Here is a 24404-nt window from a genome sequence, read left to right as displayed (position 1 = left end):
TAAAGATTCTTCCAATCCCTCCCTTCAAAACTGAGACACCCTGGAGTAAATGGAAGGTCTGGAAGGTGCCAGTCACTCAAGGCCTGATCCCCATAAACTGGTCTGGCATCAGTTCCACAGCATTCTGTTGATTGAGCAGGGATGGAGCTCTTTTTATTTATGTATTTTTATTTTGTTTTATTTGAGATTTAAGCTGAGTTTGTTCTCACAGCTAATTGCTGTTGAAAGTGATGATGAAATTTTTATTCTGCTTTTTCATAAATCTTAGTATTGGTGATATTGCTTGTCATGCATTCCACCACAAATTTTCCATCTTCCACTTTTCTTGTTATTGTATTTTCCTTTCCCATCCCGTTCCTAGTGTCGAACAAATGCAATGCACCGTTTGTAAAGTTGCAGATTTGAGTGTTTCTGCCACCAACTGTAGTTTCTTCAACTCCTCTCCAAGTTTACAAGAAAACTGTATTGTTTTGAAAGTGCTTTTAGTAGTTTTTATGGTAAGGCTCTTGTCAACAGCAGAGATGACATAATCTGGTTTGGCCACTGCACCCATTTTTCACAGAGCCATTCCCATGCCTGCTGCCTTCATGTATTCAGCAAAGTCTAGGCTCTCCACCAGGTGCCATCGTTCTCCCAGCTGCTGAATGGTGGCCATGGTGGGCATGGGTGGGCTTTCAGGGCGGGCAGAACAGCATCTGGCAGAGCTCTTTTTAAATCGTTTAACATCTTTCTGATGTTTTAACAAAGGGTGTTACAATACTCCTTGATTTGATTTTTGACCTAAAACCGTTTCTTTCTTTGAAAATTGTTTGTTTGGACAGACTGAAATAATCTAGCAAGTCTTGGCTCTTTTATATTTTCTCTAAATTCTGCTGATAAACTTAACAGTTTGGTCCTTAGTTCATTTTTTCTCTTCTAGTATTTTATTAAAAGAAGCTAAAAGAGACCAGTTGGCAGTTCTGATATTCTGCCTGGAAATCTCCTTTGTCAGACGTGACACTTTATTGGTATGTTTTCTGTTTTCTGCATTGTTCCAAGACATAGTTTTGCTAACTATTTTGCCACTACGTCATTTGGGTGCCCTCTAACCAGTATCCAATAACACTTTTCTCACTGTCTGCAAGCCCTATTCAATAATCTCCTTAAAATCCTTCAAACTTTCATTAGAAGTATTATCAAGACACTTCCTGATTCTGCCCTTTGCTTTCATCCTAGAGCCAACGTCAGATTTTAGTGTTTTCTTATGGTTGCATTGATGGTGTGATATTTGAATTAAGAACTGAAGGATGAGTGTTATCTTATTTGTACAGGGCCAATGTGAATGTGTGTGCATGTGTGTGTGTGTTGGGTTGTGACTTTCTAGCAGCTTGTGCAAAGACACTGGTGGGAGAATGACCAGTCTGAGAAAGAGAAAGAAAGCCATTTAATATTTATACCACAACATTTGTCGAATGACTCCTATGTATCAGGCACCAGGCCAGGCGCTGGGAACGCAAAGATAAGCAAAATAGTCCAATGAGAGAGACAAATATTAAACAAATAAACATGCAAGAAAAATAGAATTACCATTGTGTAAACTATTATAAAGGAAAAGCACAAGATACTTTGGGATTATAACAGGAAGACCTTATCTAACCTGGAGGGGGAAGCATGGAGAGAAATGGCACTAGGAGGGACAGGGAAGGCCTCCCTGAGAAAGTGGCATTTAACCTGAGCCTCAAGGCTGATGGGAGTTAGCTAGGCCCAGCTGCAGAGGGTGGAGCGGTCCAGGTAGAAGGAATGAAGTATTTGAAAGTCTGAATGTGAAGGGACTTGATGCCATTTCAAGAGAGGGAGTAGACTGGAGAGGGAGCGAGGGGAGTGAGATGAAGAAGGGAGCAGAAGCCAGACCATGCGAAGTCTTATAGGTATGATAAGAACTCTGAACTTCACCTACTAGTGATAGGTGGCTGGTGAGGTGTAAAGCAAAGCAGTGACGTGGACATATTTGTATTTTAAAAATGTGTTTCTGGCTGCTGAGTAGATAATTGATGGGAGGGGTTCAAGAATGGAAATAGGAAGGAGGAGGTAATTGCTATAGCCCAGGGGAGAGTGACGTGGCTTGTACTAGGAGGGAGGCTTTGGCTATGCAGCAGCATGAATGAGTCTACCCGTATTTAAGAAGTCAAATTGGCAAGACTTGGTAGTGGATTGTATGTGGGGAGGGAGTAGAAGACAGAGAGGTGTCAAGGATGAACCCATATTTCTGGTTGGAGCAGAGACTGGATGGATGTTCTATTTTTTGAGATGTGGAACATTAGAGAAGACTTTTTGGGGTGTAATCCAGTTTTGGATGAGTAAAGTCTGCGATTGCCATGTGAAATCAAAGTCAAGTAGATCGCTGGGATATATAGGTCAGGTTCAGAAATAGAGGTCTGAATTAGGGGAACAAGAGCTATGTGGCAATAGCTAAAGAGGGATGCATGATCCAGGGAGGGTCTCCTTAAGATGAAGAGACGCAGAGTGTCCAAAGTTCGATGGAAAAAATCCAAGAGAGAAGGAGAGCTACTGAGTCAGTGTCACTCAGGCCTTGTGCTGATACGTTTCTGTCTGAGGAAGAGATAGACAAAAATGGGTGAAGTGATACATTGATAACAGAGAGAGGAATAGAGGGCTGTGAAGTTACAGGGATTCCAGGCATGAAAGAGCTCACATTAAGGGGCTGGGGGACAGAGGAAGTGGGTCTGGGAAGAAGCCTCCGGGCAGTAAATGAATGAAACCTCCAGGAGCAATTTGGTCAACTATACCAAAGAAGGACTAAATTCTCACTGCCATCTGGCGGCTCGAGTGTGTGATTGCCATAATCTCACTGCTGGAAGTCCAGGGAGCTAAACTTTTCACGGTTCACCAATATAATCTCTGACGAACTCACAGCAAATAATGGAATCAATCACATCAGCTCTGGACACAACGAATTTGGGCAAATGGCAATGGCAATGACAAGTTTCATGTCCTTAATAGGTGTAGGTATAGCTTTTTGTTAGGCTTAGGAACAGAAGGGCTGAGATGCATCCTCCGTTCTTCCCCCCTTTTCCCTTCTCCTTTCCCAGTCTTGCTCTCTACTTCTGTCACCACCACCATGACCACTGCCACTACCACTACCACAACCACCACCATCACCATCATATCATCACCATCACCATAATCGTCATCCCACACCCTACACATTGCACATTCACAATAAAGGATTACATCTGTTATCTCATTTGAGTATCAATTCGTAAATTCCAAACCATTTATCAGGTACCTACAATGTGCCAGTTGCTGTGCTAGATGTTAGGCACAAAGATCAGGCACAGTCTCTCATTTCTAGGAGCTTACAGTCAAATACTGAGGCAGATAAATAAACTCTTACAACACTGTGTAGTGAGTGTTGTAATTGTGGTTAACACTTGTGCTGTGAGACTTTGCTGGGTAAGTCTCTTAAGACTAGGAGTCAGAGAAGTCTTCCCGGAGGAAGTGATTGTGGTCATAGTTTGTGAGACTAGTAAGAGTTAGTTATATGGCAAAACCAAGAAAAAATACTCTACATCTAGGGTCTGAAAAGCATGATGGATTTTAAGAACTCAAGGAGAACTGTGTGACAGCTGCATAGAATACTTGGAGAGTGGTGGGAAGCGAGGCCAGACTGTGATCGACTTTATGAGCCATACAGAGGAGTTTGAACTCAATTCTGAAAGGTATGGGGAAGTCACTGAAGGATGTTGTGTGGAGAAGAGACAATCAAATCTGCATTTTAAAAAGAGCCAGTATTTATTGAACTCTGACTATGTACCCGTCTAAGCCCCTTACCTGGATGAGCTCATTTTATTCTTCAAAATACCATTTAACAGGGGAGCCGAGAGATACTAAATAACTTGTCCAAGTATTCAAAATTATTTTGTAGGTGGATGAGATTAGAAGACAGGTTTCCTGGACTTCAGAGTTCATGCTCTTGGCACCTAAAATTGCTTTACTGCATCTCACATGATAGAAGCACGGGAGCTGGAAATACTCTCAAATCAGGCTTACATGCCCAGAGGTTTCTCCAGTGGCCGTGCACTGAGCCGTTGTCTCCAATGGACATCCCAGGCTGGAGCACACTCCTGGGAGTGGTCACATTGGGCAGAACTGTGTGCCTGGAATAGGTCATCACCAGAGATGGTGGGCAGAATGTCCATCAGTACTGGCTGTTCCTGCAGGAGTGATGCACCACCTGAGATCAGAGTGTCTTTGTGCATCTTTTCTGGGATCAAAAGGATGCCATCAACATGAGCAATTTGCATATAAGATACAGTTGCTTTGGGGAGATAAAAAAAGGCAATTATTTTAGAAAGTTCATGTTTCCCTTATCCTTTGATTTCTCAGCCAGGCCTTAAGAGGGAAAAACCAGGTGTTCATTGCACATGAAAATTCTTTCGATCTTTGTTATTACTGTTTCCAAGTATTATGTGTTTTTTTTCCTAACAGTGTAGCCTTTGCAAATAAACTCTGTGGACTTGTGATATTTGGCAATTTACAGAACATCAAGTCACCGTTTCAAAACAAAATTATATCAAACTGTTTTTGGTGTCAGTGCTTCTAGATGGGCTATTTATCTGTTATTTTTGATTACCATCCAGAAACTGGGGCACACTGTCCCAGATGGCATTGTAAGGACGTCCCCGCAGGAGGCCAGAACTCCTTATAGGTTGGGCTGGCCTAAAGCAATGGAAATACCAGGAGTAGGGCACTGACACTTCCATCTGCATAATTGCACACTTTTTTCTTGGTCTATTACTTTGCCTTATGTTTCATTCAGAGATAAAGCTATTCAGTGGCCATCTTTTATTGCAGTTTTGTTTAGAGTAGCGGTTCTCAAAGTTGGTTTGGGGACACCTGGGAGACCCTCAGACCCCTTTAGTGGTTCTATGAAGTCAAAATTATTTTCATAATAATATTAAAATATTATTTACCTTTTATCTCTCATTCTCTGAGAAATGTATAGTACAGTTTTTCAGAAGCTTTATGATGCAATATGTCACAACAGATTGAATGCAGAGCAGATATGAGAATTCAGCTGTGTTCCATTAAGCCAGACACTAAAGAGACTTGCAAAAATGTAAAACAGTGACACTCTTCTAAATGTTTTTTGAAAATATAGTCATTTTCCATCAAAATGTTTTATTTCTGTTAATATGCAATGGCTTATTGTTATTGTTACTTTAAAATGAGCTAATAAATAAATATTCTTAAATGTTAGTTTTAATTTCTAATATAGCAACTATCAATTACTATAATCTGTATAAAAAAAGCTTTTTGAGGTTCTCTATAAATTGTCAGCATGTGAAGGGGTCCTGAGACTAACACGTTTGAGAATGGTGGTTTAGAGAATTCACTGTAGGCAATTTCTCAATGCTTCTGGGAGGAGGAAGTGTGTCCTGATTTACGTGGCACCCTCCTCCTGCTAAAAGAAAACAAGAGGCAGCAGAAATACATGTGTTTACAGGTCCCTGGTCTCCCGGTGTCAAACACGCCTCTCCGTACAGTAGACCTGTTTCCTTGGTAACTAAACTGTAGCCACCACCTGTGGCCTATTAACAACTTCCCCCGGCCTGCTGGATTCCACAGGGCGGTGACTGTCTGGGAATAATTAGGGAACTTGGTAAGGAAGTTTCCTCAGGCAGGAAATTGGTTCCTCTGGAACTTGTTAAACGTTAACTCCACAGCCAAGATCATGAAAACGTTTACTGAAATTAGTAATAGCTTTCAGATCCGTGGGGAGCACTTACCAAGGGTGAACAGCGTCAGGATTCAGGAACTATGAGTTTATTCTTGAAGGTTTAGGTGTTAGTTTTAAGCTGGGATGAGGGAGCAATTAGGTTAAAACGACTCCTGAGTTTCTAATGAAGCCGCACTCTCCAGCCTCTGCTGGAGTTAAGCACTGGTCTAGAGCAGAGATGTGAGATGGAGTTAAGCACTGGTCTAGAGCAGAGATGTGAGATGGAGTTAAGCACTGGTCTAGAGCAGAGATGTGAGATGGAGTTAAGCACTGGTCTAGAGCAGAGATGTGAGATGTAATTAAACTTTACTTCAAATCCGGATGTTTCCCTTCACCAAGCCCCTTACGCCCCCACAGACTTCAGCAGGAGTAGCAAAGGCCTGTCGAATCTGGAGAAGTTGGCCAACCTTCAGACAGCCTCAGTCCATTGTGGATTTCCGACAACTTGATCCGTCTCAACTCTGAGCCTAACGCAGTCGAGTTTTCCCCAGCTAACACTTTGAAGCTTTAAGATTTGTCTAATAGAAGCACGTGAATCTAAGGTAAAAACAAAACCAAGCTATAAGCAAAACACAGCTATGTTTTCCCTGAAAAAACAAAACAAAATGGAAAACCCGATAGAAGTGCAAGGAAAGAACAAAGAGCAGAGCACACAGGGCCCCCACAGGAGGATTCTCTGCTCGGGGCTGCAGCCTGTGGGCCGCAGCTCTGTACCAGGCTAAGCCCAGCCGCTTACAGAATGGCAGCCCTGACAGATAGAATGGTGGGGCCACCATCTCTTCCTGAGCATCATTCAAGTGCCTTATAGATGGTATAGACACAGTTTCAGTAGCACCTAAAAGATCACCAAATTACAGTCAAAAGAGTGTGAGTGGATAGGGAGAACATTTCAATATGAAAATTTTGCAACCATAGAAGAAAAATCAAGATGTATGAAAATATAATGAGTAATACTTTTGAGTGCCTGCTGTGAGCTGGGCACCGTGCTGAGTGCTTTGTGCTCTCAGTTCATGCTCTAAACAAACCTGTAGCACGGACACACTATGACCTTCATTTTACCCACGAGGACATCTTATTGTGGAAAGCTGACATGTATCATCTAAGGCCAAGCGGCAGAAGTGGAAATAGAACGTCTTTCCCTTTAACTCCAAGTTCCAAGTTTTTGACCATAGCCCACACTCACCACATCCCATTTACTTCTTCATTCGACTAATGTTTACTGAGGGGTCTCTCATGCCAGACCCTAACACAAGGAGTCAACTAGACTTTGTTCCTGCCCACATGGGGCCTATGGTAAATAGCAAAAAACATAAATCAAATAATCACAAAAATAAGCATATCATTACAAGTCAAGATACATTTTTGAAGGAATATATAATGCAAACCAATTACTATATGTATCTACAGACATACATAAACACACACACATACATGAACTTGACCTAGGCTGGATAGGTCAAGAAAGACAGCTCCAAGAAACTGATATTTGCATAAAAATCTGAAGTTTGAGTAGGAACTAACCAGGGAGTTCCTGGAGGGAAGGTAGGTGGAAAGACTGTCATGGTAGAAACAACAAAGGCCCTGTGGCAGCAAGAAGCAAATCCCAGCAAAGAACCCAGAGAAGCTGAGTGTGTGATATCTGCCTGGAGAGGTAGTGGGGACCAGACATGCAGGGTCGTAATGCTGCATTAAGGAAGCTGTTGAAAAGGCTCTATTGCTGTTTTATTTTGAAATTTTTTTGGGCTATTTTCCTTCCTCCTTCCCATAAAGAAGAATGTAAAGAATATTTATGTCACCATTATCAAATTAAATAAAGCATTATAATTGAATGATGCTTTTGAATAATATGACTTCAATTATAATTGAAGTCTCTTGTATACCCCTATTGGCATTGAAAAGTTTTAAGCCAAGAGCGGATGTGAAAAGATTTGGATTTTGAAAAGATCTTTGAGAAGTTGTGGAGTAGAGAATGAATCAGAAGGAAACAGGTGTGGATGCAGAGCTTCCGGCTGGCTGACTCCTAAGGCTGTGCCAGTGAGAGACGTGGTGAGCAGGACACGGGTGGTGGCAGAAGGGACACGAGAATAGACAGACTGGGGAGGCATTAGGATGAAACTGGCATGCTGTGAGTGATGGATTGGTAAAGGGGAGTGATGGGTGGAATGGGGCCTGAAGATACCTTCTGAAATCCTTTCTCATGAATGAAGCAATATTTCTATGGGGACAATGATCTATCCTTAATGATTATCTGCAGAATTAAGAACCAAATTCACATAGAAACAGAACAAATAAGGGGATTGTTGAAAGGAGTACAGTTAGATTATGCATATTTTCAATTTTTCTACATAAGGCTAAATGTATTCCGAAATGGTTGCACTATTTTACATTCCAATGTAAATTGATGAGTTAAGTTTTTGAATGAGTTAAATTCTTAAAAATTTAAATTTATATTTTTAGATTGATGTATATAACTAAGCAATATCTCTATCTATCATATCCTTCTCCTTCAATAAGATTAAAACTGTGGTTCATGCTTATTTCTCTCCTTCCCAAACCCCTTCTTTCACCCTGCATTATTGTCTCTCATGTTCAGATTGTATGAGATTTCTTTCCAAACTCTTCTAGTTTTGCAACATGTGGCAATAATTATTTGGGTTTAATTTTATGATTTACCTGTTTCTTCATAATTTTTTTTTTGTGTGTGTGTGTGTGTGAGATCTTCCTTTAACTTGAATTCACTTTTTTTGTTCTGTTTTGCTGGAGTACACCCTTGAGTAGTTCTTTCAGGGAGATTCTGAGAGCAATAAACTTTCTGAGATCTTTTATGTTTGAAAATGCTTTGTTTTGTACCTCCGTTTACTGCTAGTTTGACCAGCTGTAGGATTATAGGTTCAAAATCAACTTTTCTCAGATTTTTGAGCATACTACGGTGTTGCATTCCAGAAAAATTGTGTTGCTGAAAAGAAATGTGAGAGTAAATTTTTTTTAATTTCTTTAGAGTCAAACTGAATTTTCTCTCAAGAAACATTTGTAACAGTCCCCTTTATTCTCAGTGCTCTGAACTTCACCTTGAGATCTGGATTTGGGCCTCCATTACTTTCATCATGCTTATCACTCAATGGGACTTCTAACCTGAAGACTTCGTGTTTCTCCATCTGCGTGAAATTTTCTTAAAGCTATCTTTGACCATTTCCTCTCCTCCATTTTCTTTCTTTGCTCTTTTTGGAACTTTTCTTATTTAAATAGGGATTGAGTTTCTTGACGTATCTTTCCTGTAACAATTTTTCTCTTACATTTTCTGAATCTTTTCTCCATCTTGCTTTTAGGGAAGAATAACTCAGTTTTCTTCCCTAGTCCATCAATCCCTTCCTCAACCGTGTTCGTTCTCTTCTTCAGCCCATTCTCTTCTTATCTAATAAGTTTTCATATGTTTTTCCAATGATCATAATTTAAAGTGTTTCTTGTTTAATGGAAGCATCATCTGGTAAAAATGTGTGATTATATTAATTGAGGTAATTGTAACATCTTTTTGTTTTGTGATCAGTTTTAATAGATATTATGTCTTTTATTTAAGAGATGGGAGTTTGCTTTTTCAAAGCATACGTTTTCCTCAAATACTTGGTGGTTCTTGATTGTCATCTCACCTTCAGATTGAAACTCCCTGTTTATTCCAGGACTTCTAGACTACAGCATTCCACCAGTCTACCACAAATGGGTTACAGATATGCTGGATGGACAGACTTTTGATACCTATTGTCTCTTGGCACAAGTCAAATTCTTTTACACCATCATGCCATAAAAATTATTATTTTTCAAATATGCTACCATTTGAAAAAGATTGGAAACTACTGCTCTAGAACAGTGTGGAAAATAACCCTTTTCCTTTATATTTTAAAAATGATTTGTTACAAAATAATACATAGTGTCATATTAAACTTAGCAAGTTATTTTTATCTCTGGTTATATATCTTTTTCCTCATTCTAATTTTTTTTGTGCTTTCTTCTCTCTTTTCCTACATTTCTTTTTTTTCTTTCCTTTTTTTTTTTTTAAAAAAACTCCCTTGAGTAGACTTGCCCAGGAGGTGCCAATTATTGGTAATTTCAAAGAAGTAGATTTTTTTCCCTTTAAATTAAGTATGCTGATTTTCTGTAACTCATCTAATTCATATCTTTGTATGTATCAGTTTATTCCATCTGTTTTGCTATATTACTACTAGTATTTTCCTTTTGTTTGAATGTTTCATTTTATAAATCATTCTCACTTTTAAATAAACAGTGTTAAGGCTACAAATTTTCTTCAGTTTACCTCTGATCAAATAGTGATATGCAATGCTTTCATTTGATGCCAATGACTCATTTCTAATTATTCCATAAAACAGAGAGGTTACATGAGTGGTGGAGCCCATAGTCGAACCCAGGCTGCCCGACTCTGGAGCCTTTAACCACTCTGTGATCCTGCCCCTCATTCTGGCCAGTGGGCTGCTGACTGCTGGCCCCAGGCCTGGTGCGGTGCCATGGGCTTCTTCCCAGTGAAGGGGAAGGTCTGTCGTCTTAGGGGAAAGAATCCTACATTCTTATTCTGCTGGGTCCCCCATTCACTTAATAAAGGAGGCTCCTCAAAATATAAAGGCATTTGAAGACTCCAAAAATGTATTTACTTCACACAAACCCTATAAATGCTTTCTGACATTATTTAAAGCATTGATCTTCAATCAGTCAGCCTTGTAAAAAACATTACTTAAGCAATAAAGTCAGTCAACCTCAAGGTTCCCTGAGGTTTTCAGTGGCTCCCTATGTTTTCTTTAGTTAGTGCCTCCTCCCATCTGCTCTCTAATGAACCTTGTCCCATTCCTAGAACGTGTTAATGGGAAACACATCTTTCTCCCAAAATGTGCATGGCCCCTCTCCTACACCCAGGAAGTACTGACCATTTCCTTCTTTTGCTCCCACTCTGCCCATACAATCTTCCATCTTGGCACACAGGACATCAGACATATTTCCTCCCTTTCCACGTCTCAGGCTGTGAGACTCCTACAGTCAGGGATCATGTTCCATTCAGCTAACACACTCAGCACCCAGCCTGGGGCTGAGGAAATGCAAAAGAGAATGCTTTTGGAGGTAGATGTGTCATCCAAAAGGGGCCAACTTGTGAACTCACCATCATCCATGGATAGAAACTCTCTCTTTGTCACGGGGTTGATCTGAATCAGGGATTCTGAGTCTCCCTAACAAAGCTCACAAGAGCCTTGTGGATACAGTCAGATACTACTTTTCTCAATTACAGTTTCAGTTAATTGATCTGGAAACCCTCCCTCCTCTGCTTGACTGTCGAGCCTGGATCAGAGTAGGGGAGTTCTGCTGTGATGTAGCATTAAAGGGTAGGAGGTTCTAATGTCTTGATGCATCCATTCTGCAAATCAGGAGGACCAGTTTTTTAGGGTGGACACACAGGACCCCTCTTCCATGGATAGTTTTTAGATGGCACTGCTATCTCTTGCTCTGCCAACCTTCTTGCTTTCTTAACTGACACATTCTTGTTTTAAATGGCACCTTGTTCTGAAATATGAAGAATTCTGTGTACTATTTTATAAGGACCAGGACCATAGTATATGAATGGAGAATGAAGAGAACACCAATAAAAATGAGAGGAGCTGAGCATCCAGAGATGATTGAGACACATTTCCTGTCCTCACGGAGCTTGCAGTCCAGTGGGGACCGCAGGCACATCAATAGCCACTTTCAACATAGGTGGTGGGTGCAGTAGAGGGAGTCTGTGGAGGAGAGAGTGGGTGCTGTCCTTTTGGCTTGGGCTAATTTTTGGTTTTTGCATTCTTTCTACAGGGTTTGTAGTTTCAGGCTACCACTGCTTTTATAACTAAGGAAGCTACACAAATAAAGCTATGTACTGAAAGCAGAAATAATATGTGACTTACGTACAGTTTACACTAGAAAGATCAAACTGTACTGTGACCACAACTCTCATGTTTTTCAAGAGGGCACAAGTGCCGTAACTTTCCTAATAATATCCTCATAATTTTCTAAATAGCGGAATTAGTATTAAATCTCAAGGGAAAGTTGCAAGAACCCATTTTCTCAAGTTATTTAAAACTCAGACTCGACAAACTCCCCCCATTTATACCGCAGTATGAACCTGGTGGCAAGATATTCAAGACGACAAGCACATTCAAGTAAGTGGCTTCTAGCTGCAATGCCTCAGATATTTTTTGCAAAGTTATTTTAAAATTATAACTTAGGCATTATATTTGGTTTAAGGAAGCTTAAAAAGTTAGATTTGAATTCATCAAAAGGCATGTGTAATATATCTGATAGTTCAACTCAAATTTTTAAATCAACATTTTTTAATCACTATTTATACTATAATATCCTTGAATTCTGCAAAGTTTTTCAAGGTATCAAAACTTGGAACATTATTTAAAAAAATGCTTTAAATTCTCCTAATTAAGATGTTTCTTCTTAGTTGTGTTTTTTTGCAGGGGCTTATGAATTGTTTGTTGCTCCTTAAAATCAAGCAACAGTTTGTAAGGTTTTAGAGGCTAGATCTTTCTTTTCTTTTATTCTTTTTCCAGAATTTTAGCAATTATCAGGTCCTCAGATATCACATCTCAAAAATTGGTTTTCACTACAAAACGGAGAGGTTCAAATAGGATTTAAATTGTCAAAGAAATTGGGTTCACTCTAATGCTTTTTGAATCGTGCCAGTAATTTGATCCCGTAGCTTAAGAATATAGGGAATATGGAAGAAAAGGAATTGTAGGGCTCAGACATCTATTCTGATGCGAATGATTTACCAGAATGGCCCACTGGGAGCAGAGCCACCTCTTGTCATAAAGAGCCTCAAGTGTGTGTTCTTGGAAGAGAATATGTAAAGCCTGCAGGAAGTCTACAGAGGTACTTTGTCCAATTCCTTATTATATTTTTGCATCTGGGAACTTTGGACAAAAGCAAGCTCGGCTCCGGTGCAGATGGCAGACTGAGTGTGAAAAGCTTGTCTGTGTGTCCAGGCCAGCCCATCCTCAGCTTTCCTGCTCAGCCCAGCTCTGGGCTTCCCTGTGGTGAGAACGGTGGGGAAGCAGCTCAATCCCCGTGGGCACAGGAACAATAGGTCACAGCCCACTCCAGAGCTCCCGAGAAGCAGTCTGGAGTCTGAATCCAGCCCCATCATTTAGACATGCAGCACAGACCAGAGGGCTTCTGTGCTATATTCAGCCCCCATTCCATTAACATGCTTGCCAGGTCACTATATTTCTTATTTTTTCTTAAAAACAAAAGGAAAAAATTTAGTGAAGAAAGCTGTAAAACCTCTCAGGAGGGCCTCATGTGTTGCCATCAGCTCCTGTACCTCTGTAAGTAATAGCAGATGACCAATCTCCTCCCCACATTTGAATCTGACCTCCACTAGTTGCACCTTATCCGATCCAGGATATGTCACTGAGCTTCTCTAAATTCCGCTTTACTCATCCATTTTGTGGTTAATCATAATAGCATCTGCCATTGTGATGATGAAGTGAGATCTACCCAAGTACACAAAGTGCTTAGTGCAGTTCCAGAAGGGAAATGAGAGCCCAGTGCCTGTTAAGTGTGGGGATCAAGACCCCTGATAGTGGCCCAGCTCTTTTGGGCTGATATCCTGGATATTCTGAACAGACGGTTTGGTGAATTCTTTACATCAGTTAAGTCCAATACACAATAAGGACACTAAATATGTCCGTGGCAAGTCCAGACATGAAGGGCAGAGATTTGTGAGTTCCCAGGTGCCAGCTGAATTCTGACAACCAGATATTGTCAGAGAATGAGAATAGGAGGTTCCATCTCTTCCTTTTTCTTGAGAACTGAAAGTCAGGGAAGAGCTCTCTGAAAAGGCGGCATTTAAGTCCCTGTGCAGACCAAGAGGGCTTCTAGGCAGAGGACAAGGTGAGAAGACACATAGCTAGTCAGTGGGTAAAACAGGTCTCCTGATTCCCATTTCCATGTTTCCATTATTGCATCGAACTGCCTGTATCAGTGTCTTCTTGGAATCTCCAGGAAATGTTTGGGTAGAGCACTGACTGATACAACTGACTATAATAAGAATCATATGGAACCACATTCATCTGTTAAAAAAATGTCAAATCACTGCTGTGTTCAAGGCTCTGTATTGGGGGTTTAAAGACCCAGTATCTTTCTGCTAAACCATCTTCCCTTTTGGCCAAAGGCCTTTCAGTCAGACAGATCTGAAACCCAAGCATCATCTTTTACTCTTCCATCATCTCATTCTTCCCCCCTCCTCCCACTGTCCTTACTCACTATACATCTAGATTCCAGTAGCACCCTTTCCACTTGGCCCCCTGTCTCTAGACTTGGCACTGGCACTAGGAAGGTAATTTGGAGTTAAAAATGTGCAGTGGAATCTTGACTGAGGGTTTAAGACTATATATATCCTGAATAGGATTGATTTCTTATTTTTTGTTGTTTAATTCCAAATAAAGAAATCAGTAAAAAGTACCTAGGATTCTTTCACCCAGTACCAATCACTGCCAGCAATTTACATATCTCTATATATTTCACATATATAATTAGAAAAAGAAAATGATGTCATATGCATAATTTGAAACCCTTTATACATATATCATGAGTGTTTTCATGAAAAGAAAATATATCCACATCATTTAATTGGTGCACATTATTATATATATTTTGTTATTGTATCACTGTTTCTTAATTTATTTAATCAATCCTTCACTATGTCTTTATATTGCTACATAATTTTTACTATTATAAATATTATTATAGTAAATTGCCAAAAATACATGGACCTGTATGCATTTCTTGGAGTATTTTCGTTAAATAAATTCTTGTAAAGGAAATTGCTGGATTAAAAGATACTTGATATAAGGCTTTTGTTGAACATTGTAAAATTGCTTTCTGGAAATTTTATACCAATTTACACTCCCCAAAGCAGCCTGTAGCCTCTCTCTGTACGTTATCACCTGGTTATTAATATTCTTTAATATCTTTGCCAAACTCATAGGTGAAAAATGACCTCATTATTACATTACTTTGTATTTCCTTGATTAGTAATGAGATTGAAGATCTTTTGTGTATTGTAGGCCATTTATATTTCTTCTTATGTGAATTGTCTGTTCATATCCTGTACCTACTTTTTTATTGATTTACCTTCTTATTTCCCTATATTAATTATGTTATAGAAATTGTGAAATTTTCCCATTGATGTTTGTCTGTATTTACTAATTATTGTAATAGAAATTTAACATTTTGATTTCATCAAATTTGTCACAGTTTTTATTTACAATTTCTGACCTTATTTCTTTCCTTATAAAATATTTTCTTGTTCCTAGACTAGCAAATATTTGTCTATACTTTATTCAAATATTTTTAAAGTTATATTTATTACATTAAGTTCAGATTAATCTTGATTTATTTTGATATAAGGTGTAAGACATATAATTGTGTTTATGGCTTGCATTTGCTCTAAATTATTAATAAGCCCATTGTTTCCCTACTGATCTGAAATGCTGATATCATCATACACTATACTCATCCATATGTGGACATACTGAGGATCTCTGAGGTGGGGAGGTTAAAATCAAAGACACAGGGAGGTTCAGGTGCAAAGTAATGATAAAGGTGGTAATAGGAATGGAAAGGACGGGAATTAATGCAAGAAATCTTGCATTATTCATAGATAAATAATGGATAAATCTCCTCTCTTTGAAATGTGAAGATAATAAGAAGAGGTCAAAAGTAACTATAAATTTTTTGAATCAGGTGACTGGAGAAAAGTGCTATGTACAAAAATGGGAAAAGCAGAAGAAGTTGGCTGTGAAGTAGAAGATGATGATCAATTTGATATTAAGATTTTGAGTTTGTGGTCCCAACAGAGTATCTATGTGATGGGGTGTGTGTGTACGTGAGAGAGAGACAGAGACAGAGCGAGAGTGAGAGAGCAGATTAAACCAAGATTCAGTTAGCTTTTATTGATCACCTACTGTATTTAATAGGCAATGCTGCTGCATTTTTCTGGATGGTTCATCAGCACTTTAAGAATTTACACTCTTCCTCAAAGAAGGAAAGCAATAGCCAGCACTTTAATGGAGTTTCAGGAATGACACATCAGCTTCTCCCTAGTCCTCTCCCCCACCCTCTTTCCTCCACTCCTGCCCAGCTTTAGATCCTCACATCTCAGGTCCTTGACCACCCTCCTCCTAGTGTGAGAGAGCATGTGGAATTCCCAGCCTAGCAGTCTTGCTGCAAGAAGGTGGAGCACACTGGAGGAGAAAGAAGGTAGAGGAAGAGGGTTCTGCATATCTTAAATCTCGTGCTATTTCCTCTCAACCTCTTCCAGGCTTCTGCTAGTCCAAACAGAGGCCAAGGAAAAGGAGAAGGAAGAGTGTGAATGAGACACCCCTCCCCACTGCCCCACCACACACCTTGGCCTCACCCCTAATTGCTCTTTCCTAGGCTGGGGTGAGGCCAGCAGAAGCTCAGAGCAGTCACTGTCCTGGGGATGGGAACGCCGCCTTCCACAACTGTAGCTGTGACAACTAGAGGAGTTCCTACTGGCCACTTTGGAATGTCAGACCTTTGTTCTATGGGAACATATTAGCTGCAGTGGTTCAGGGTCAAAGAGATATCAGTGGAGATTTATCATAGACTTATTATAAATTAAGACTTTTGTGGTCAGAGCAGACCAGGTACAGCTGTGTTTCCACGGGACAGTGTGTTCATGTTACAAATCATTAACTTGTAAAACAGACATTGGTACTGGGGCTCCTGAAAGTTGGCAATGGGCTGTTCTAAGTTTTCCAATGAAGCAGATGAAATGAGGAAAATCCATTATTGGAGACACAAACAAACTTTCACAATTTATAAAAACATTTTTCAGGCAAGAATTTTTCAAATACCTGCTTCAAATCAAAGATTCTGAAAGCTGAACCCTAGTCAGAAGTGGTAGAGTCTGGTTATCAAAAATAAATGCTTTATACTTTTAAATGTTTAAAATATACTTTAGCATACCCTATACTATTTTATCCTGATTTTCCTCATTTTCTAGATGAAAAAGCTAAGGCTCAGATGGATCAAGCCACCTGACTGATATCATGGTTCAGGGCAGACCCAAGACTCAAGCTAAGACCTTGAGTTTCCTACCCAGTCTCTTTCTTACTCCACCACCAGCACTGCTACAGGCTTTGAAGCCCTGCTTTTAGAGGCCACACTTCTTTCAAAATCTTGGAGAGCAAAATCTTCACCTCCCAGATCACACATTTTTTCAGGCTTGGCGTGCTATATTTTGCTTGCTTGGCATGCAGGCATCTGTTACATAGTTCCCAAATGTGGATTTATAGATGTTATCAGAAGTCAGTTATATGTTTAGTGAAGTGATTATGCAGGCACAGCCTTGTTTTGATAAATTAATAATTTAACATACAAGGAACTACGAATAGACCAGGAGAGAAAAGCTTAGCAGTGTTTTAATACCTAATTAGTTAAAGAAGAGCAGAGAACTATGCTGTTAGATTCAAGCTGGCAGAGTTGTTATTTTGTGCCTGCGGACACTTTAGGACCCACCTATATGAAGGAAAGATAGTCCAACATTTGTGAAAGGTATTTTAACATTTCTTTATAAACATGATTCCCCTTAACATAAATAACATTAATCAGAGTTTCCTTTCAATTGGTTGCTCTATTATAATTAACATTAATTTAAACTCTGCATCTGAATGATTACTAAGGAAAGCTAGTTGCTAGTTTTGCTAAGGCAAATGAAGAGATAAGTAAACATACTATTAATGATATCGGCTTTCAGATGAAACAGGAGATGATATGGATAAAGAGAGTTAAAAATGGTTCTTTCTAAAAGGAAAGACAATAATAATGGAATAAAAACAATCTGTGTGAAACCCAGAGATGGACCTAGGAGCTCTCCCTGCTCTTTCTGAAGTTTGAGAAGCCTGCAGTGTGTAGCGTCCCTAGCTGAGGACGAGCCAGAGGTGGTCTGGAGAGCGCTTGAGCATGGCTGGCTCATTGTTCTATCTCTTCTCCTTGTACCACGTCCAATGTCGTCAGCAAGCAAGATTGTCTGTAAGGAGGAGCAGAAGCTGCGGCTTGGTAGGTGTCCAGAGCCAGAGTGGTTAACACACCCAAGCAAAGAAAGTGAGCTTGAAGGAATAAAACATTTTCTTTCAGGCTACAGTATAAAACCTTCTGGAAACTGTCTCTGTTAGGACACTTAAGCTGCTTGCAATGGTATAAGAGCTACTTATTTGATTTTTTAAAATAAAGATTGTCTTTTCTGCTCTTCAATTTGCCCTATCTTACCAGAAATGGAAGTTCTAGTTAATACAAACATTAATAAAAAAAGCTTGGAAGAAAAGGCTAAATCTGTCACCTTCCCAGGAGCCTGAACTCCCCAAGTATCTGACATCCGCGGCTCCCTATCTCTCTAGTGGATGCACCGCTTAATTGCAGGCAGGGGCCACGCTTAAGCACTGAATTAACATTTTTACATTCCATCTTGCTCTCCAAAGAATGCTAGAATTATACATCCAGGGCAGAGCTGAAAATTTGGAGGCACATTTGAAATTTTAAAATTATTAAGTTTCTAAAATACTTCTATATATGTCAAATAATATGAAAGAAAATGAATAGTATTTGCCCTCTCATATTTCCTTCTTCATGATCAACATAATAAAAAAATCCTTTTGGCATGCTTCTAAGCATGACAAATCAACAGAGTATTAGATGAGGAGAAATAAGACATTTAAATTTAAGTTGATTTAAAAACCCAGTAATTTATATGCAAATGAGTATACATTTACAATACATATGAATATGTCATGTTTCAGTTACATATTAGACTTTTAATGGAAATTGTCTATGTGGTCAATGTTGGAAAATATTCATTTTTAGGATTACCAAGAGGAAAATGGGTTTACATTTTAGTTATATGTGAGAGCAGTTTTATTTTTACTTTCAGTGAAATGTTGAGCTTGTAAAATCTGATAAAGGTGAAATTTTCATTATTTTGATAACATTTGCATATTCAGAAGATATTTGTTTATTGTAGGCTGAAAAATTAGTATAATTATTATGAGTATTGGTTAAAACAGCCTCATTTTATAAATGAACAAAGATGTATAATCATGTTGGTTTCTCTTATGGCTTAAATATTGTCATTTTAATACTACACATGTGTATAGTGTGCTATATTTCTTAAAAATGTGAGTAATTGATTGGAGAATTTTCTTACTATAGTAAGGCCTGAATCAGGGAGATAAATGTACAAGACTAAGGAGCCCCAATGGGAAAGGAAATACAAAATATTAGCTTAAAATTTAGCTGATTCAGATCCTTCCTCATGCCAACTCTATGCTTTCTAGATCTTTGGGAAATTTAGGAAAATGTGCACTTACATCCTTCATAATCCATGAATATAATATTCTCAATTTTCTACTTTGTTTTAGAGGAAATCGAGGATGCGCGTTGAAAAAAGTACACAAATCCAACAGCTGGAAAGGCATTATGGAGAGGTCTCGAGATGTATTTTCTTCAGTTTTCTCTAAAAAGAACTAAAAGATTGATTAAATATACTCTTAGACCAAATATTTCTTTAAAAACATGAGTATAATTCATTTGTGAGAGGCATGTATTAAAACGTGATATCTACTTACTGTCTTTTTTTTCTCTTTCTAAACAAAACTGACATGGAAATAGTTTGAGAAAAATTTAAGAAATGGGTGTGGCTTTTTCTTCGTCATAATTTGTCATCTAAGTGTTGATACCTGCTCATTTTCTTTATCTCAATTAGTAGCAACCTCTTCCTATAGTAATGTTTCCTTGCCTGTCATAGTCCATCAACAACTCAGGCTGCTACCCTCTTCCTAATATACCACTTTCCCAGAGGCATCTCTTTCACTGGCTGGGTTGTGTTGTTGCCTTCATACGTCTTCCTGCCTTAAAGATGTTAGCTTCATGGGAGGATATTGAAAACAGTCTTCCTGTCAAGATCCCAGTAACTTGCTTTTCTCTGTCACTTCCCAACAACAGGGCCATTACTGGGCACTATGTCTACCCACCCATTGGAATTAGCAATAAATATAGAAGAGTTCAATTCAATTCAGCAAACAGTTATGACGTGTGTGTTCTGTGCCAGGACTTGTAGGTGCTAGGGTGCAAAATGAAGAGATAATCTGTTTAGTCTCAAGGAGCTTAAGGTCTAACATCTGTCTTGTGGTATTCTTCCCACTTTGCTTGCTCCTCCTTTGTTCATTACATGTGCAATCTCTCCTACCTCCTGGGCTTGCTTCATACCTTTCCTCACTCTGTTCCTTTATCCTGGTAGTATCTTTCTTCTTAACCACAGCCAACTCTCCATCCCCAAGTGTTTAGGAATACAGCTTGTAACTCAACTCTCCAGAAAGGGTTTCTGAGCTAAGTAACAGAAGTAATAAATATTTGACTACTTTTATTTTTCTAAATTGCAGGTTCACAGCAGCAATAAAAACAAAGATCCCATTATATTATGTCAAGAGTTAATTTGGGGGCAAAAGGGACCCCTTAGTTTGTTGATTAATTTTAAACTTATCTGTAATTGATTGGTGATACATGTTCTTAACCATTAAAAAAGAGTCAAAATAGTAATTACATTTGAAAACAGGGGAAAATCTAAGGTTTATGGCAGATTTGTATTTCTTAAGGATTACTTTGAAAGAAGTGTTAGAACTGAGGCTTGGAAAAACCATAGAGTGCTTATATTCTTGCCTAAAAAAAAAATTAAAGAGTTTTTTTTTCACCTACTCTCACTAACAGTAAAAACTTATATATATTTGTCTCCAAGAAAATTGGAATATCAGATCTGTGAAAACAAAAATAAAGAACATGGAAAATGTCACAAAACTAAGCTATTTCTCTAGATCATTCGAATTGTTTATGACAATAATTTTATTTCTCAGAAACATGCTTACTCTGGCCTGGTTTCCTCAGGAAATTCTTCCTCTTTCCCTTCCTCTGCCCCTTATTTCTCTTTCTCTTTCTTAAGCTCATGGTGACTCCCTTCTTCTCCACCCCACCTAGAAAAAAAATGACTGTAGCTGTACTTTCCAGAGACTAGAAAAATTAAACTCTTGCTATTGAATAAATGAGCACTTTTTACATCTCTGAAAGTACCAGAAACCCTCTCTGTCTCTTCTAATTAATCTTCCTCTTCTAAACAAACAATAAAATCAACCCCACATGTAACTGAGTCATAGTTTTTACGTTCTTTCCCCACCCCCTTATTGTTGCTGCAATACTGTTTCTTCTATTGTTCATTGTAAGCATTCAGTATTTCAGCTACGTTTAGATTAAGTAAGCTTATTGTGATCTGATCTTGAAATTTAACCACTATCTGCAGAAATCTTATGAAGAAATGTGTTTTAAGACTAACAAATGATTTGCTACAATATACCCCATTTTAAGCCGTAAAAATGTTTCTACTAACAGATTTTCATGTGTGATTTTGTACCCAGCTTTGTTAATTTATAGTTCTGCCCAGAGTTTTGCTTTTTAAGATCTTTGTGAATTTGGACCTCATATTATTACCTAATTGGTAGTAAGCCACTTAATTTTCAACATAGGAAGGGCATAGTTATGAACAGTCTAGTAAGTCAATGCTGATTAGTCCATAATTGGTTGGATTAAATATTACAATGTCAAGCAAGTGGTTCAGTACTTTGGTCATTAAAAAATCAAAATTGGATGGACTGTTTGTTTATCCTGATTGGATGTCAGTTGGCCTGCTACATTTCAATCAGATTGGGTATACCACGTCAGTATATCGTGCTTTCTCAGTGCTGCACTCTGAAAACTCATTCACTATGACTCTCTGCCCTCTAGCATCTTTTTCAGGGTTTCCTTTACTTCCGTGTTCCTCAGGCTGTAGATGAGAGGGTTGAGCATGGGAATTACAAGACTATAAAATACGGAGACCACTTTGTTGTACTTCCATGAATTCCCTGCTTTAGGTTGCTTCAGGTACATGAAAAACAGTGTTCCATAGAAAATGATAACCATGGTGAGATGGGAGGCACAGGTGGAAAATGCTTTGCAACTTGCCTTCAGAAGACTGAATTTTTATAATGGAAAAGAGGATGCAAATGTAGGAGACAAGGACGGTCAGGAGGGCCCCAGTGAGGTTCACTGCAGAGAAGATCCAGAGCTGCTTCTCTTTGTTGCTGGTGTCAGAGCAGGAGACGGCAAGGAGTGGGGGATCAGCGCAGTAGAAATGGTGGATGACAGAGTCGCAGAAAGACAACTGGAAAGTCAGCACTGTCTGGATCACGGAGTTCAGGAAGCCATAGGTATAGACTCCTATCACCAGCTCCTTGCAGACCCGCTGAGTCATAATGGCTGTGTAAATCAGGGGGTTGCAGATAGCCATGTAGCGATCATAGGCCATTGTGGCCAAGAGGAAGCATTCGGTAGTGGCAAGAGCACTGGAGAAGTAGAGCTGAGCAAAACAGCCCAAAAAGGAGCTGGTTTTTCTCTTTGCCAATAAATTCTGCAGCATTTTGGGCCCAATAGAAGATGAATAACAAAGATCAATGAATGCCAGGTGGCCGAGGAAATAGTACATGGGCGTGTGGAACCTTGAATCCACCTTGATGAGCAGGATCATGCCAAGGTTTCCCACCAGGGTGATGAGATAAATTAGCAGGAACACCACGAAGAGGGGAAGCTGGAGCTCAGGACGGTCTGTGAGTCCCATGAGGATAAATTCTGTCACTGTGCTACGATTTCCTCTTGCCATTTTGTTCTCTCTCTTATTGGAAAAAGAAAACATATGACTTTAAAATGATTAAATACTTAAAAACAAAAGCTTCTTATCGCTTTGTTCCAGTACCAGGTGAGAAACATTTGGCTTCACATTCCCAATGGTTTAAGGCTGTCATTAGCCACAGGGCTTTATTCTGCTAAAATAGACTCAGAGAAGTCTGAGCTCATTCATTTTCTTTTTTGATGGAGAGTGACGAATTGACCTCCAAGTAAGTTGCACTAAGTTACTCTCCCAATATTGTACATGAATACTGGTTTTCCCACAAACCCAAAGTTTTATGAAATTTTAAATCTTTGCCATTGTGATGGTGAATGTTAGTAATGCATATCCTCTTGATTTGTATTTTTTTATAAAAAATTATGAGTAGGGATTAGCAATTTGTTTTTGAGGAAGATTAGCCCTGAGCTAACACCCACTGCCAATCCTTCTCTTTCTTGCTGAGGAAGATTGGCCCTGAGCTAACATCTATGCCCATCTTGCTCCATTTTATGTGTGGGATGCCTGCCACAGCATGGCTTGGTAAGCGGTGTGGCGTCCATGCCTGGGATCAAAACTGTGAATTCCGGGCCGCCAAAGTGGAGCACAGGAATTTAACCACTATGCCACTGGGCCACCCTGGGATTAGCACTTTTTCAAGCCATTATTTGCATGTGCATTTCTTCTTTTATGAATGGTCAGTTCAGTTCCTTTGTTAATTTTTCTATTAGGTTGTTGGTCTTCTAAGCATTTTATTGACAAGAGCTCTTTATTTATTATGGAAATCAGCCATTTGTTTGATATGTCTATTGCAAATTATTTTTCAGTTTGTTACTTATCCCTTCACATTGGTATGGTATTTTTCCTTCATGCTATGCAGTAAGTTTTAAATGGTTTGACGTCAAATTTATCAATCATTTCCTTTTTGAATTGTGATCTTTGTGACATGGTTAGATAAGCCTTCCTCAATTTAAAATTATTTAAAAAATTATCTCTTATTCTGTTCTAGAGCTTTACTAGATTTCAATTTTACTTTAAAATCTTTAATCTATCTGGAGTTTAATTTTGATTTAAAGAATGAGATATCAACTCTTTTTATTTATTTCTCCAAATAGCTTGCCAGGTGTTCCAATACCATTTGTTTGTGAAATCATTTTCCAGTTGATTATGTTGATTTAAAACTCTAGCCTTGTCGCATAGGAAAACATTCATAAGTAGTTGGATCAATTTAGGATTCTTTTTTCTTTGCAATCTCTTCTAGAACCAAGACCAAATATTTAAACACAATGGCTTTGTAATTGATTTTAATAGCTGGTAGCAAATTTTCCAGCTATTCTCACATGTATATTTTTCCAGATGAACTTTAGCATCATTTTATTAAGTTCCAAAAAAATAAAAATAATCCTGTTTGTACTTGGAATGCTGTTGCATTGAATCAATATATTAATTTGGAGACTGACATCTTTACAACTGAATTTTCTTTTCTATAATATGGTATGTATTTCATTTAGTAAAGACTTTCCTTAATAGAGTTTTAAAGTTTTCTTTAAACTTTACAGATAAACATCCTACATATTTCTTTAAAGACTATTCACAGGTATTTTCTCTTTTAGTAACTATTGAAAATGAAATCTTTTTTTTTCATTTTGTGGTTTATTTACAATTGTTTACATATAGGAAAGCTATTGATTTTTTGAATTAATTTTATAACTATCTTCCTTACCATAGTTTCTTATCATTTAAAAATAGTTTTTAGTTGATTCTCTTGGTATTTTCAAATACAAATTCATATAATATGGAAAGGATGTGAATTTTCTC

General features: G+C 38.6%; 1 protein-coding gene and 1 pseudogene across 1 annotated transcript; both read right to left on the bottom strand.

Annotated features, from left to right (window-relative positions):
• Nucleotides 1-242: 242 nt before the first annotated feature.
• Nucleotides 243-655, bottom strand: LOC103547473 (fatty acid-binding protein 5 pseudogene; annotated as a pseudogene).
• A 20994-nt stretch (nt 656-21649) lies between these two features.
• LOC103547483 (olfactory receptor 5M5-like) lies at nt 21650-22583 on the bottom strand. The gene is given in 2 exon segments (XM_008514713.1): nt 21650-21883; nt 21885-22583. Coding segments are annotated over 2 exon segments (933 nt in total).
• Nucleotides 22584-24404: the final 1821 nt, after the last annotated feature.

This window comes from Equus przewalskii, chromosome 6 (genome assembly GCF_037783145.1).
Source record: "Equus przewalskii isolate Varuska chromosome 6, EquPr2, whole genome shotgun sequence".
NCBI classification, from domain to species: domain Eukaryota; kingdom Metazoa; phylum Chordata; class Mammalia; order Perissodactyla; family Equidae; genus Equus; species Equus przewalskii.
Note: the sequence above shows the minus strand (reverse complement) of the source record. Positions and strands in the feature narration are given on the sequence as shown.